The 16,934-nt window shown below is 46.1% G+C and overlaps 1 protein-coding gene across 1 annotated transcript in view; it reads right to left on the minus strand.

Annotated features, from left to right (window-relative positions):
• Positions 1-16,934, minus strand: part of LOC133232089 (myosin-13) — a 47,702-nt gene that overhangs the window by 22,175 nt on the left and 8,593 nt on the right. Inside the window, exons 10-18 of the mRNA XM_061391076.1 lie at positions 10,941-11,079; positions 9,693-9,811; positions 8,872-9,021; positions 8,583-8,753; positions 6,305-6,614; positions 5,291-5,364; positions 5,109-5,196; positions 2,728-2,845; positions 1,446-1,569 (exon numbers count right to left, since the gene is read on the minus strand). Of these exons, the coding sequence (XP_061247060.1) occupies positions 1,446-1,569; positions 2,728-2,845; positions 5,109-5,196; positions 5,291-5,364; positions 6,305-6,614; positions 8,583-8,753; positions 8,872-9,021; positions 9,693-9,811; positions 10,941-11,079 (1,293 nt within the window). The remainder of the gene's footprint in view (positions 1-1,445; positions 1,570-2,727; positions 2,846-5,108; positions 5,197-5,290; positions 5,365-6,304; positions 6,615-8,582; positions 8,754-8,871; positions 9,022-9,692; positions 9,812-10,940; positions 11,080-16,934) is intronic.

Below are 16,934 nucleotides of genomic sequence, written 5' to 3' on the forward strand. Positions count from 1 at the left end.
AAAAGGAGAGATGGGCCCTGCTTCATCCTTAGCCTGTGTGCTCAAGGGGGGCTATCTCTGTCTAGCCCCAGCCCTCGCCTTCAGAGCCCTGGCTTGGGACCAGCAGGCATCTGGCTCCCAGGACTCTGTTTTTGGAGGCTGTGTTCTCTGCAGGAGCCTCTCTGTGTCCTGTTCCAAGGTATGTTCCAGGCCCCGCTGGCCCAAGCAGACAGATTCTGATGGAGTTCATGTGCAGGAAGCGAGGATGGGGCAGAAATGTAATCACAGATGCAGACCAGGAGGGACTCACAGACGCCTCTGCCTCCCCATCCTCATCTTCCAATCTCTCCGCCCAGCTGAGGAGGTGGGTCCCACCCTCGGGGCCCCTCCCTGCACTGCCCACACCTGCAGGGCTTCCTCTGCCCCTGTGATGTTCCCGGGAAGCAGGGCACCCGTGGGGGCTGCAGGCTTTTCCCTAATGGGGTTGATGGTCCCCTGGCCCCTTTCAGAACATGGAGCTTTGGAGTCAGGCCAGGATTTGCAGCTGCCCTTTGTCACCCACTCTCCATGCGACCTCGAACAAGTCTCTTGTCCTCTGGGAGCCTCCCAGTAACCTCATGAGGTAAGTACCACCCTTATCACCATCAGGTGATCTGAAAGATTCGGTAAAATGTGTATAGAAGGCATGTCACAGGTCTCAATGTACATGTGCTCAATAACGGTGATCATTTTTATTGGTTATAATTCTTCTCAGGACCTCATGGTCCCTGGAATTCTGTGTTCTCTGATCTCTTGGGCTCCCTCTCCCCTTGGGCACTCATTCTCTGCTGCTGTTGATTTCTTCTATGGCTGCTGGGGCTGGAGCTGGGGCTTCCAATTAAGCCTCTAGACACTTAAAATCAGCATAGAGAGAGCTTCCTATTCCTGGACAGAGTTCTCTTGGCCTGGGCTTCAGGGCAAGGGACGGTCAGGCTTCTTGGAACGGGAAAGAGACACCTTTCCTCCCATCAGCTCACAAGCAGCCCAGTTCAGTTCAGTTGCTCAGTTGTGTCCAATTATTTGAGATTACATGGACTGCAGCACACCAGGCCTTCCTGTCCGTCACCAACTCCTGGAGCCTGCTCAAACTCATGTCCATTGAGTCGGTGATGCCGTCCAACCATCTCATCCTCTGTCATCCCCTTCTGCTCCTGCCTTCAATCTTTCCCAGCATCAGGGTCTCTTCCAATGAGTTAGTTCTTCACATCAAGTGCCAAAGTATTGGATGCTTCAGCTTCAGCATCAGTCCTTCCAATGAATATTTAGGACTGGTTTCCTTTATAATTGACTGGTAGGATCTCCTTGCCTTCCAAGGCACTCTCAAGAGTCTTCTCTAACACCACAGTTCAAAAGGGGGTTTGGGGGTTAACTCCACTGGCCTGGGGGTTACCTGGGGTGGGGGTCATCCCTGCCCCACCTGTGCTCACCTTGGTGTGGCCGAACCTATACTGCTCCCGGTCCACGTCGATGGAGTTCAGAAGCTTCTCAGAAGCGTTTTTGCTGTCAATGAACTGGCCCTCTGGGATGGCACTGGCATTGAGGATCCGGTACCTGACGAGGGAGGGGGAGGGGTCGGCGTGGGGCCTGGGTGTGAGTGGTCTGGAGAAGAGCCTCTGGTGACACAGCCCTGGGTGGAGCCGGGAGGGTGCTGGGCCCGCTGCTTCCCGAGGGGCTGCTGTTTCCCGCTCCTGCCTGCTCAGGCCCTGGGGCCACGGAGCCCAGCCCGGTCTCTCTGGGACAGGAGGAGGTGGTGTCTCTTGTACCCAGGGTGGAGTCTGGGAGGCAGAATCCAGGGAGCCACTGCTGCTGAGGGGACAAGGCCATGCCAGCAGCGGGCCCAGCACACGGGAGCTGAGGAGACGCCTCACCTGCACTGCAGTCCAGGTCAGGACTGGCACCTACCTACATCCCCCCACCATCTGGGCAGTTCTGGGGAGGGTGGAGCTTTCAGTCGAGGGGCAAAATTTCCCAATGGAATCAACTCCTACGAAAGGCTCTGTGCCTGAGACCAGGCCTTTCAGAACCTTCTCCTGCTCCAGCCATGGAAATGGATTATTATACAGTGACTAGTCTGGCAGAGGGGAATCTAGGAGTTGATTTTAGGCCAGCCAACTGTGGCAGGAGGGAGAGAAATGTATGGAAGCAAGGCCAGCTGAGTGCATGGCTGGGATGGTGCTTTCAGAGGAGATGACTTATCTGACTTATAGAGCCTTGAAATCAGCTGTGACCTGCAGGCTAGTGGTCATTCTAGAGTGTCCTCTTCTCACCTGTCCCCCTGGGTAAGGCCTGGACTTGTGGGCCCAGATGGCAGTCGGGAGGAGAGCTTTGGTCTAGGGCAGGGAATCTCAACTGGGGAACACTGGGCAATGTCTGAGATTGAGGTGGTGTGGGTCGAGGCCGGGGGTGCTGCTAAAATCATGTAACACACAGGACAGTCCTCACGATAAAGGATTATCTAGCCCCAAATGTCCACAGTGCAAGGGTTGAGAAACTCTGGTCTGGAGTCCCAGTCAGGCTCGAGTGGTCTGGGCTTGATCTTGGGATTACTTTGGACTGGTCCAGCCCTTGCTCTGTGCAAAGGCTCGTCGCCCCAGCAGAAGAATGCTATGGAAACCTTGGGAGCTCACCCAGCACCCAGCTGCAGGAGTGCCTTTGGGGGATGCAGAAGGTACCCTCCAAAGGAGAGAGCTGCAAAGGCAGGCGACCTACCGCTGTTTGAAGTCGCCATAGAGGATCCGGCTGGGGAAGCCCTTCCTGCAGATGCGGATGCCCTCCAGGACGCCATTGCAGCGCAGCTGGTGCAGGACCAGGTGGTGGTCCATCACACCTGGGGAGAGAGGAGCCCAGGGCCTGTTAGCGGCGTTTCCACTGCTTTCTCTGATGATCTGGGCACCACAAGACCCCTGGATGCCCAGACTCGAATGGGAAGGTTTGGTGCCAGTAGAAATAATCTCAACATCCTGGGGAGACTCTAGCACCCCATAACCATGGGACTAAAAGCCAAAATATTAATCTTTGCCCTGTTCATCGCTCTTGACTCTGGTGAAGACAGAATGGTTGTCTTGGTCTAGAAATGTCTCTCATCATTATTATTCTCATAGTAACAACAGTTTTTATTATTACTATAATTGACAGCCAACATTTGCAGAGTGTTCATAATGTATTTTCCCTATATTGTTTTGTTTTTATTATTTTCCTTGGTGGCCTAATAAGTAATCATGTGTAAGGGTTTCATGAGAATATGCAAAGAAGAAGCCTCCTCTGTCATTGCTGTGTTTGATATTTTGACGAGGTTGACCGTATAATTTATTATATTGCATGCACTCCTACATATTTTCGTCTGCCTCATCAATCATGAGCTGACAGAGTTTATTTAAATTCACCTACAACTACTGTTGTAGTGCTATCTACTAGCATTTTTTAAAAAATGGAGGCATCATTGACATATAACATTTTATTAGTTTCAGGTGTACAACCATATTTGTATATAATTATGAAATGATTGCTGCAAGAAGTCCAGTTAGCCCCCATCACCATACACAGTTACAATTTTTTCTCTTATGATTGGTTCTGTTTTAAATGCTGTACATGTACTGGCTTATTTAATTCTCACAACAACCCTCTAAGGAGGGTGAAGGGGGTTAATTTTTCCTGGTGGCTTATAGGGTAAAGAATCTGCCTGCAATGTAGGAGACCTGGATTTGATCCCTGGGTCAGGAAGATCCCCTGGAGAAGGGAATGGCTACCCACTCCAGTGTTCTTGCTTGGAGAATTCCATGGACAGAGGAGCCTGGAAGGCTATAATAGTCCATGGGACTGTAAAGAGTTGGACACGACTGAGTGACTATCACTTTCACTCAGTAAATAAGTGAATAAATAACTAAGTGAATGAATCAACAAAATGCCATTCAAGTCTCCTTTTATAGACCAGGAAGCTAAAGGACTCGGCTGCGGGCCCTTGAGCAGTCACGGGTAGAGCTGGGCTGTTTTCCTGCATCATCTGCTTTCCTGTAATGTTGCTAAAGCAGGACTTGATGCCGGAAAGCCCAGCCTTTGGGATGGAACAACTTGGCTGATCAGTGAGCTGCCCCATAGCCACAGTGTATGTGATGGTCTGTTCTTTTCTTTGTGACAAGGAGCCCTGAAACTCAGCCCTACTCCAAGAATATTTGTGAATCCAAGATTGGGGATGGTTAAAGGTCTACTGTACTGCATGGTGCTATGTCTGTATACCTGGTCTCTGATTCTCGATTTTCTCACTTATGAAATGGAGATAAGCACACTTATCTCGCGGTGAACTGTTATAAGCAGTGACATAATACTGTTATAATATGTAACATAATAATGTGACTGTAGTGTGCTCAGAAAACAGTTGTTACTGATTCTGCTTTTATTATGAAAGACCTAAGTCGATTATTTGCCAAATATAGTGGCTCTTCATTTTTAGGGGGAGGGGGAGTTTCTAAGAACCTTATGAAAGTTATGAATATAATGTACCTACATATGTGTTGTTGTTCACTCAGTCATGTCCGACTCTTTGTGACCCCACGGACTGCAGCACGCCAGGCTTCTCTGTCCTTCACTATCTCCCAGAGTTTGCTCAAATTTATGTCCATTGAGTTGATGATGGGTTGGCCAAAGAGTTTGTATGTAACATCTTATGGAATCCTTGAACAAATTTTTTGGCCAACCCAATACATAATATTTTGGAAATAATTTCATAGTAGGGATATAGGTGAAATAAATGACGCCCAGTTGAACCTGAATTTCAGAGAAACAGTAAAATAATTATTTCAGTGTAAGTATATCCCAAATATTGCATGGGTCATATTTATACTAGGAAAATTTTCACTGTCTCATCTGAAATTTGAATTTAATGGGGAGGGGTCTCATATTTTTAATTTGTTAAATCTGGGAGCCCTATTTCGTAGACAGAAAAGAGATAAAGGCTATCACGACCTCGTCCTCAGGGAAGCACACACACACATGCACACAGACTCGCCGACACGTGCACACACACACGTGTGCACACCCGCCGCGGGATTTCGCTTATGTTTCAGGGAGTCCTGTGCTGGTGGGTTCTCACTCACCAGGTGTCTTAGTCTCATTGGGAATCAGACATCGCACAAAGTGAGGGTGAGTGCTCCTTAAATTGGTCATCAATTTGTTTAAATTTTCCTGGGACACAAACCAGAAGAAGCACGTTTACTTTTCCAAAGGCTATTTCACTGGGCAGAAAAGCAACTGAATGTGGAAGGTGTGAAAAACCAACCCTGAACACGGCGGACACGGTCTGGAAGGAGGAGCCCTTCTTCTTCCCGCCCTTCTTGCTTGCCCCGGAGTCGCCTGGAGACAGACAGACAAAGGCGGGTGTGTCTGGTGAGTCCTGAGGACACAGTGGTGGCCTTCCTACCCACCCCCACCCATTTTATGGAGCTGTAACTGACATATAACATTGCATAAATTTAAGGTGTACAAAGGAATGATTTGATATTTGTAAATACTGCAAAATGATCACTGCTACTTAACGTCTATCACCTCCATAATTAATTTTTTTCTTGGGTTAAGTGCTTTTAAAATCTACTCTCTTAGCAGCTTTCAAATATACAATACAGCATTACTAACTATCGTTGCTACACTGTGCATTGCAACCACAGAACTTATTTATGTTATAATCTTAAGTGTGCACCTTTTAACCCCCTTCACCCAATTTTTCCCCAGCTCTCACCTCCTACCTCTGGCAACCACAAATCCGATCTCTGTTTCTATGATTTTGGTTTTTTAAGATTCCACAAGTCAGTGATATCATACAGTATTTGTCTTTCTCTGTCTGACTTATTTCTCTTAGCTTAAGGCCCTCCAACTCCATCCTTATTGCTGCAATGGCAATGTTTCATTCTTTTCTATAGCTGAGTAATATTCCATTATATGTGTGTGTACACACACATACAAGATATTACCATGTCTTCTTTATGTGTTTATCTGGTGATAGACACAGGTTGCTTCCATACCTTGGCAATTGTAATAATGCTGCTATAAACATTGGGGTGCATATGTCTTTTGAAATTAGTGTTTTTTGGGGGGGATGTATACCCAGGAGTAGAATTGTGGGTCATATGATTAGAACTCAATCTCTTAAGGAAGAGGAAGCATAGAAGTAGGAGAAAGAAACACAGAAACAGGCAAATCAAAGTCATCCTGAAGCTCATGTCCAATTACTGGTTCTTCATGAGCTGTGAGTGATTACATAGTTTCCACAAGGGGGGATTTTAAAAAAGGATGTCACCTGCTTCTGCACCAGCATAGTTGGAAAAAAGAAAGGACAGCAGCTTCAGCGAAGACTTCTGGTACAGCCCGACCACCGTCTCATTCAGGGGGTCCTTGTTCTTGTCCAGCCAGCCGGCGATGTTGTAGTCCACGGTGCCCGCGTAGTGCACCAGGGAGAAGTGGGCCTCAGCCTTGCCCTTGGCAGGTTTGGGCTTCTGGAAGTTGTTGGACTTGCCCAGGTGCTGGTCATACAGCTTGTTCTTGAAGGAGGTGTCCGTGGCCTTGGGAAACATGCACTCCTCTTCCAGGATGGAGAAGATGCCCATAGGCTGGAGGGAGGATAATAGACTGTCCTCAGCGTTCACTAGTACAGCCCCATGACTCCATCTTCGGGAGGAGCCAAGGGCAACTTCTTTGGTGCCGTCACTGTTACTAGGAACACTGGGATGTCAGTGCTGCGAGAACAAGGCTGTCGGTCTGCTTGGTGCCGACAGAATAGTGCTTGACATTAAGCACAGCAGCATAGTAGGTGCTTATTTGATGTTTGCCGAGCAAAAAAAGCACGGGATGAAATTGCACGTATGTAAGTGCAACTCTTTGTGAGATAATAGAAAATACATATACTGGTCTCTGTCCCTGGTTCCTGGCAAAGAGCGTCTAAAGCCTTTGTAAAGTGTCCTAGTGATAAGAGTACTAGAGCATCTGTTGTTCTCTTGAGGTGACTCTGGGGTGGGGGCCCCTGGCTGAGGGCTGGTCACCAGAAAGACTAAGCCGTGATGAGAAGCTTGGGATTTTCATCCCCTCCCCCATCCACCAGAGAGGGGAGAGGGGCTGGAAATGCAGCTAATGATTGATCGTGCCTACATGAGGAAGCCTCCATAAAATCCTAGTTGTAGGTGATTTTGAGAACTTCCAGGTTGGCAAACATGTCCACACTGGGAGGGTGGGGGACAGCAACACTTGCATTTGGGACCCTCCCAGATCCCGTCCCCTATGTCTCTTCATCTGGCTTTTCATCTGTACCCTTAAAAAAATTTTTTTTAATTTATTTACTTTTTATTTTATTTATTATTTTGGGCATAATATGTGGCATGTGGGATCTTAGTTCCTCAACCAGGGATCAGACCCGGGTGCCCAGGATTGGAAGCACAGAGTCTTAACCACTGGACCACCAGGGAAGTCCCTCATCTGTTTTCTTTATCAAACCCTTTAATAAACTGGTAAATGTAACTGTTTTCCTGAGCTCTGTGAACCCCTCTAGTAAATTAATTAAACCTGAGGACAGGGTTGTGAGAAACTGATTTAAAGCCAATGAAGTGAGAAGTTATAGGACACCTGGGGACCTACTGCTTGAACTTGGCCTCTCTGGGTAGAGAGTGCCAGAACTGAGTGAAATTGTAGGTTGACCAGTTAATGTTGCAGAGGATTGCTTGCTGTCGTGAGGAAAAACCTCCATATGTTTGGTGACCAGAAATATAAAAAACGAAGTGCTCTGTGTGAGTAGTAAAGCAAATTCATAGAAGAGAAACACACACCAGGGAAGAACTAAGTTTTTCCCTATATAGGAATGAAAAAAAAAACTATATTTCCCTGACTTACTCCCTTTTAGGAACAAATTTACAAAAAATGTAAAGTTGCATGAGTGAGTGAGTGACAGTTGCTGAGTTGTGTCCGACTCTTTGCAACCCCATGGACTGTAGCCTGCCAGGTTCCTTTGTCCATGGGATTCTCCAGGCAAGACTATTGGAGTGGGTTGCCATTTCCTTCCATACACAGACATAAAAATCATATGAGTAATATTTTAAGCAATAAAATCTGGGTTTTTCAGTAGCTACCTTAGGAAGACAAGCTTTCAACACAACCAGTGCTCAAAATGTGATGGGAATTCCTTTTTAAAAAGTTAAAATTAAAAAAAAAAAAACACCAATGGGGGGGGGCAGTTAATATCATCCTCTTTTCATAGTAACATTCCTCCAGGAAGCCCACTGCTCCATGGTCCCTCCTCCTTGGACAATTCAGGTATGTATGAAATGCCCAGTCACCCCTGGGCTTCATTCACATTCTTGGGGATCACTGAGCCCTTGGATCTTAATCGCTCACATACCTTTTTAATTGTCTGAACAGATTCTGGGAGCTTTCCAAACATTTACCCTTTCTGCACTGGGATTTCAGCTCTCTGAAGGTTCAGAGCCTGGGGACATGGGTTTAGGGAGCCAGTCTGTTAGCAGAGAAGTGTTAGAGCAAAGAGGGGGTGGCCCAGCCGATGAGGAGCTGCCCCAGGGAGCAGTGTTTCTTACCTTCTCGATGAGCTCGATGCAGGCGGCCAGGTCCATCCCGAAGTCGATGAACTCCCACTCAATGCCTTCCTTCTTGTACTCCTCCTGCTCCAGCACGAACATGTGGTGGTTGAAAAACTGTTGCAGTTTCTCATTGGTGAAGTTGATGCACAGCTGCTCCAGGCTGTTGAACTGGGTGTTTCAGATACCAAATAATTTAAGTGAGTCTGGAAAATCCAGGGGTGATTCAACAGAGCAGACACAAAGCAGAAGGGCCCCTTGAGGTCTAACATTTACCCAAACAACTCACATCAAAGATCTCAAAGCCAGCGATGTCCAAGACCCCGATGAAGTACTGCCTGGGCTGCTTGGTGTCCAGCTGCTGGTTGATGCGGGTGACCATCCACAGGAACATCTTCTCATAGACGGCTTTGGCCAGAGCGCCCACCGAATTGGTCACCTTGAAAAAGGATCATTCACTCAACCCTCAAATTAGTATTTTTATGAAACCTACAAAGTGGATGCCTTGAAAGGCAGCAGAACACTGGCAATTTCATACAGTTTAACCTAACATTAAATCTATCTCAAGGCATTTTCTCAGTACATGAGGTCAATTTCATTTACAAAGCTCGTTTTCTACCAAGCATGGATATAACACATGACTCTAGCCCTGGCCACACCTAATTGAACCAGATGTGGACATTTGCTCCAAGTTGGGTTAAACAGAGTGTTTCTCCTGAGAATTTGGAATTGGGATCAAAAAGATGTTGGTCTCAGGATGTGGATGGAACCACGAAGATGTAAACTTGGGAGCTCTGGGGTGGTCACGGTAGGGGAGGTAAGGAAAGCTTATCCGCCTGGTGAGAACAGAGAGCAGGAGAGAGAAGACAGTCTACAGTCCCTGAGAAGGAGGCTGCCTGGCTCCAGAGGGCTCTTCACTGCCTGGTCCCAGGCCTCATAGCACCAAGGCCCTCCTCGAGTTACCCTGAGCCTGAAGAATGAATTCCTTTTCCATGCTGTCTGTAGCCAGTTGCATATGTTTTTCTGACCCCTGCAACTGAAAGAACTTCAGGATGAGATTGAAAATAGAAAAACACTCGAGTTGATTGGATTTAGAGCATTTCCATTTACCTGCTGGACGTTTTGTCCTTTTGTGACATATTCGTTCCCAACCTTCACCCTTGGACAGCACAGGCCTTTCAGCATTTCTGCGGAATTCAGACCCATCAGGTACCCAGCCTTGTCAGCCACTGAAGGAAAAGAAGACGCAGTGTCACACAGCCAGCAGCTGCTAAAACATCCAGTCAGGCCTTGGGTCCTCCCAGAAGTATTGTCTATAATGCTTTTGGATGTTTTTATGTTTTCCTACAAGTCCCAGGCCTGCACTGGAGTTTTGATCCCATAATTCAGGGTCCTGGGTTTTCAAGAACTTTCATTTTGCTTTCTATAATAGATAGTCTTTAGTAATAGGTCAGTTTTGACAAACTTGAAATTTAAATTTCAACAAAAAATATATAGCTACTTAGTACTGTTGGAATCTGATAATACAACATGGTGTATAGGTAAAGGAAGCACCATTTGGACAATTAATATAAGTTGAACACGTTCCTAATTTTTACAAGTGTTAATCATCAGTCGTGTCCATCAGGCTCCTCTGTCCATGGAATTCTCCAGACAAGAATACTGGAGTGGGTTGCCGTTCTCTTCTCCAGGGGATCTTCCTGACCCAGGGATCAAACCCAGGTCTCCTGCATTGCAGGCAGATTCTTCACTGTTTGAGCCACCAGGGGAGCTCAATGTGCCATGCAAATACTTGAGAGAGAAGTACAAAATCTTGCCTGCAAGTATTTGGAGATGGTCAAGTTCAGTTGAATACTGGCAATTTCACAAAGTTCACTAGTTCGGTGGACTTTGGAATGAGCCTGGGTTCTTGCCTTGAGCTCATTGAGAAGTAGAAGCATGCTGGTTCCCAAGCTCCTCCTTGGTTGGGACCATCACCTCATTGCTGGTTGGGGAGTCACGTTAATAAAATTCAGGGCAGTGTTTGTTAAGGACTTACTAAGAGACCAACTGCGTGTTTCACTCTTTGTTCAGATGGTAAAGCGTCTGTCTACAGTGTGGGAGACCTGGGTTCAATCCCTGGGTTGGGAAGATCCCCTGGAGAAGGAAATGGCAATCCACTCCAGTACTATTGCCTGGAAAATACCATGAACAGAGCAGCCTGGTAGACTACAGTCCATGGGGTCGCAAAGAGTTGGACACGACTGAGCGACTTCACTTTCTACCATTATTCTGATTGCTGCTGCTGCTAAGTTGCATCAGTTGTGTCCGACTCTGTGCGTGGAGAGTTGAACCTCATCCCCTTCCCATGTGTGATACCTTCTGTGCCGTCCGGCTCTGCCTGCTCCTCCCGCTGCTTCTGCTTGAACTTCATGTTCCCGTAGTGCATCACGGCACCCGTCAGCTTGTAGATCCCGACCTTCTCCTCTGAGCTGAAGCCCAGGATGTCAATGGCATTCTGGGAATTAGAAAGAAGGACAGCCGTCACAGCAGACCTCAGGGATCCCAATGCAGCTCTTTCCTGGCATTTTGTAGAGCACACGAGACGGCATTACCCCAATAAGTGGATGACAGGTGGCGTATGGTAAGTTAGGGGTTAAAAACCATTTCTTTCATTGACCATGTTTGTGTGGGTGGGTGGAGATTATGGGAAGAAAATGTGAATTATCTGTTTGCTTCCATCCAGTGAGCACTGATTTGAGTCCTGTCCTAATGTGCATAGATTTGGGGCTGTTTTCTGGACGAGGCCATTGGGAACGATTGTGTGATTCTGGGAGGAGGCAGGCTCATGGATGTTATCCAAGAGCTTGTGAGTTTGGCGTTGCCATCTAGGAATTCCAGTGTTGTTCAGAATAGCAATGACATGGCATCATAGAATATTAGAACTGGAAGGGAAAAGGCAATTTTTCAAATGTGAAAGGAGCTAGGGAGGGCACTAGGCACTGATAAATGGAATATTTCCTGCGGTATCAGTAAGCAAAAGATATCACAGCCATCAGCAACGGCAGCCCTCCTTCAAGAGCCAGTAAGCTCTAAGGAAACTCAGGATGTGAAAATATAGGATACTGGCTCCAGAGGGCTGAGGTGCATATGAAAGGAATGATTTCAGTGAGTCCAGACTCTTGCATCTTCCCATACATAGAAAAGCCCTACATTCCTTAAGTTTGGATATCTGCTTTTTTAAAATTAACAATCATCTTTTCATGTTCAAACTACCTGACCTTTGTTGTAAAGCTTCTCTATAACCTGACTTCCCCCCTCAACCTCCCCCATCACCCCTCCCCACCCCCGCTCCCCCCCCGCCACCCCCCAGCCTCCTTCGAGCAGTTGTCTCAGGTTATTTGAGATGTTGCCTCCCGGGCTTGAAGTCCTAAAAATTCCTGCCGAATAAAACATAACTCTCAACATTTTAGGTGGTGACTATTTTTAAAGTGAACAATAACATCCCTATGTTATCTCATTAACTCCCTATGAAAATCTTATAGGTGCACAGATTTTTCAAGATTTCCAGGTGAAAACCCAGTTTACCCCTTAGTCAGTCTCTCCCATCAGGAAACTTCCATAAGCCTCTTTTCGTTCTCCATAAGAGGGCAGACAGAATGAAAACCACAATCACATAAAACTAACCAATCTGATCACATGGACCACAGCCTTGTCTAACGCAATGAAACTATGAGCCATGCCATGTAGGGGCCACCCAAGATGGACAGGTCATGGTGGGGAGTTCTGACAAAACATGGTCCACTGGAGAAGGGAGTGGCAAACCACTTTAGTATTCTTGCCTTGCTGCTGTTGCTGCTAAGTTGCTTCAGTCGTGTCTGACTCTGTGTGACCCCATAGACAGCAGTCCACGAGGCCCCGCCGTCCCTGGGATTCTCCAGGCAAGAACACTGGAGTGGGTTGCCATTTCCTCCTCCAATGCATGAAAGTGAAAAGTGAAAGTGAAGTCGCTCAGTCGTGTCCAACTCTTAGCGACCCCATGGACTGCAGCCTACCAGGCTCCTCTGTCCATGGGATTTTCCAGGCAAGAGTACTGGAGTGGGGTGCCATTGCCTTCTCCCATTCTTGCCTTAAGAACCCCATGAACAGTAGCCCAATATGCTACTGGAGATCAGTTGAGAAACAACTCCAGAAAGAATGAAGAGATGGACCCAAAGCAAAAACAACACTCATTTGTGGATGTGACTGGTGATGGAAGTACAGTTTGATGCTATAAAGAGCAATATTGCATAGGAACCTGGAATGTTAGGTCCATGAATCAAGGCAAATTGGAAGTGGTCAAACAGGAGATGGCAAGAGTGAACATCAACATTTTAGGAATCAGTGAACTAAAACAGACTGGAATGGGTGAATTTAACTCAGATGACCATTATATGTACTACTGTGGGCAAGAATCCCTTATAACAAATGGAGTAGCCCTCATAGTCAACAAAAGAGTCCAAAATGTAGTACTTGGATGCAATCTCAAAAATGATAGAATGATCTCTGTTCATTTCCAAGGCAAACCATTTAATATCACAGTAATCCAAGGCTATGCCCTGACCAATAATGCTGAAGAACCTGAAGTTGAATGGTTCTATGAACACCTACAAGACCTTCTAGAACTAACACTCCAAAAAGATGTCCTTTTCATTATAGGGGACTGGAATGCAAAAGTAGGAAGTCAAGAAACACCTGGAGTAACAGGCAAATTTGGTCTTGGAATACAGAATGAAGCAGGGCAAAGGCTAATAGAGTTTTGCCAAGAGAACACACTGGTCATAGCAAACACCCTCTTCCAACAACACAAGAGAAGACTCTACACATGGACATCACCAGATGGTCAACACCGAAATCAGATTGATTATATTCTTTGCAGCCAAAGATGGAGAAGCTCTACAGAGTCAGCAAAAACAAGACTGGGAGTTGACTGTGGTTCAGATCATGAACTCCTTATTGCCAAATTCAGACTTAAGTTGAAGAAAGTAGGGAAAACCATAAATCAAATCCATTATGATTATACAGTGGAAGAGACAAATAGATTCAAGGGATTAGATTTGATAGAATGCCTGAATAACTATGGATGGAGGTTCATGACATTGTACAGGAGGCAGTGATCAAGACCATCCCTAAGAAAAAGAAATGCAAAAAGGCAAAATGGTTGTCTGAGGAGGCCTTACAAATAGCTGTGAAAAGAAGAGAAGTGAAAGGCAAAGGAGAAGAGGAAAGATATACCCATCTGAATGCAGAGTTCCAAAAAATAGCAAGATAAGAAAGCCTTCCTCAGTGATCAATGCAAAGAAATAGGGGAAAACAATAGAATGGGAAAGACTAGAGATCTTTTCAAGAAAATTAGAGATAGCAAGGGAACATTTCATGCAAAGATGGGCACAATAAAGTACAGAAATGGTATGGACCTAATAGAAGCAGAAGATATTAAGAAGAGGTGGCAAGAATACACAGAAGAACTATACAAAAAAGATCTTCATGACCCAGATAATCATGATGGTATGATCACTCACCTAGAGGCAGACATCCTGGAATGCGAAGTCAAGTGGGCATTAGGAAGCATCACTATGAACAAAGATAGTGGAGGTGATAGAATTCCAGTTGAGCTATTTCAAATCCTAAAAAATGATGCTGTGAAAGTGCTGCACTCAATATGCCAGCAAATTTGGAAAAATCAGCAGTGGCTGAGAACAGGACTGGAAAAGGTCAGTTTTCATTCCAATCCCAAAGAAAGGCAATGCCAAAGAATGCTCAAACTACCACACAATTACACTCATCTCACATGCTAGTAAAGTAATGCTCAAAATTCTCCAAGCCGGGCTTCAACAGTATGTGAACCATGAACTTACAAATGTTCAAGCTTGTTTTAGAAAAGGCAGAGGAACCAGAGATCAAATTGCCAACATCCATTGTATCATTGAAAAAGTGAGAGAGTTCCAGAAAACATCTACTTCTGCTTTATTGACTATGCCAAATCCTTTGACTGTGTGGATCACAACAAACTGTGGAAAATTCTTCAAGAGGTGGATATACCAAACCACCTGACCTGCCTCCTGAGAAAACTGTATGCAGGTCAGGAAGCAACAGTTAGAACTGGACATGGAACAATAGACTGGTTCCAAATCAGGAAAGGAGTACATCAAGGCTGTACATTGTCACCTTGCTTATTTAACTTATTTGCAGAGCACATCATGAAAAACACTGGGCTGGGTGAAGCACAAGCTGGAATCAAGATTACTGGGAGAAATATCAATAACGTCAGATATGCAAATAACACCACACTTCTGGCAGAAAGTGAAGCAGTAAAGAGCCTCTTGATGAAGGTGAAAGAGGAGACTGAAAAAGTTGGCTTAAAACTCAACATTCAGAAAACTAAGATCATGGCATCTGGTCCAATCACTTCATGGCAAATAGATGGGGAAACAGGGGAAACAATGACAGACTTTAATATTTTGGGCACCAAAATCACTGCAGATGGTAACTGCAGCCATGAAATTAAAAGACACTTGCCCCTTGGAAGAAAAGTTATGACCAACCTCGACAGCATATTAAAAATCAGAGACATTACTTTGCCAACAAAGGTTCATCTAGTCAAAGCTATGGTTTTCCCAGTAGTCATGTATGGATGTGAAAGTTGGACTACAAAGAAAGCTGAGTGCTGAAGAATTGATGCTTTTAAATTGTGATGTTGGAGAAGACCCTTGAGAGTCCCTTGGACTACAAGGAGATCCAACTAGTCAATACTAAAGGAAATCAGTAATGAATGTTCATTGGAAGGACTGATGTTGAAGCTGAAACTCCAATATTGGCCACCTGATGTGAAGAACTGATTCATTTGAAAAGACCCTGATGCTGGGAAAGATTGAACGCAGGAGGCAAATGGGACAACAGAGGATGAGATGGCTGGATGGCATCACCGACTCAATGGACATGGGTTTGGGTGGACTCCGGGAGTTGGTGATGGACAGGGAAGCCTGGCGTGCTGCATTCAACGGGGTTGCAAAGGGTCAGACATGACTGAGCGACTGAACTGAACTGAACCAGGTGAAGAATTGATATTCTAAGAGAGTTTGCAGCAATGTGCAGGGATGGATTTGAAACAGGTCTGGATGTGTCTGGGGAGCTGATGGTACAGACCAGGTCTGTGTCAGTAGGACGGTATTGCAGAGGGAGGCACTCCAGGGTGGCACTCCCTTGTGAGGGAGGATCAGCATAAGAAACTGAGGGAGGGGAGATTCTGAGGCCCTAGAATCCATATCCCACCCCAGCTGGTGCATGTCTGTGTCCTAGGAGCGGGTGGCTACAGATAAAGAGAGAAAGAACTCTGGCTAAAAGCTAAAAGGATGCCGGTGAAAGCATTACTAGAGAACGCAGTCTCTTGGAGACACCTGTCCCCCTCCATTCTGGCCATAGGTAAACCACTGCCCTGAATGTTCTCCTTGGGAGGGGGGAGCAACGGCAGCCCCTGACAGCTGGGGTCTCCTGTGAGGACCTGAGATATTACTTTGGGAATTTTTAGAATTCCTTAGGAGGGCCTTGGCTTCTCTGGTGGCTCAGACAGTAAAGAATCCACCTGCAATGCAGGAGCCCAGGGTTTGATCCCTAGTTGGGAAGATCACCTGAAAAAGGGAATGGCCACCCACTCCAGGATTCTTGCCTGGAAAATTTCATGGATAGAGGAGGCTGGCGGGCTACAGTTCATGGAATCACAGACAGGAGAACATGATTGAGTGGCCAACACAATAGGAGGGACTTTCGGGAGGTGGCGGGGTGCTGGGACGCCTTGTGTCAGTCACTAAGCTTCCTGCCCATGTGGTAAAGGCTGGAGAAACCTGGTGAGGAAACCTGGTTAAAAATATACCATAGCCAGACTGACATTAACTGAAGTTTTTTGATCATGAGCATTTTCTCCTTGCCTTAAAAACAATCAGCATCACCTGGAAATGGCAGAAAATGAAGGCCAGGGAGCTGGGCCCTGGACAGGGCCCCTGGGCTATTGGATAAGACCCTTCTCTAAAAGCTCTTACAGCTTCCGAGAGGGTGGAGCCACTCAGGGGTAGAGATGTACTACACTGAGATGTATTTTAGTTAAAAATGTAAGTTCAGGGTTGGGCAGATCTGGGTTCAGACAGTTGTTTACAAACTGTCTTCAGGCAAATTGTGAGTTTTTATTTCCCTAAGACTCAGCTTCTACCTTTATGAAATGGGGGCAACAGTGGGGCCAATCCTAGAGGTTTTGTTGATGCTTAAAGGAGATGATGCAGGCAAAGCTTTTTTCAGTTCCTAGCACATGTAAGGGAGAAGGCAACGGCACCCCACTCCAGT

Source organism: Bos javanicus, chromosome 19 (assembly GCF_032452875.1).
Source record: "Bos javanicus breed banteng chromosome 19, ARS-OSU_banteng_1.0, whole genome shotgun sequence".
NCBI classification, from domain to species: Eukaryota; Metazoa; Chordata; class Mammalia; order Artiodactyla; family Bovidae; genus Bos; species Bos javanicus.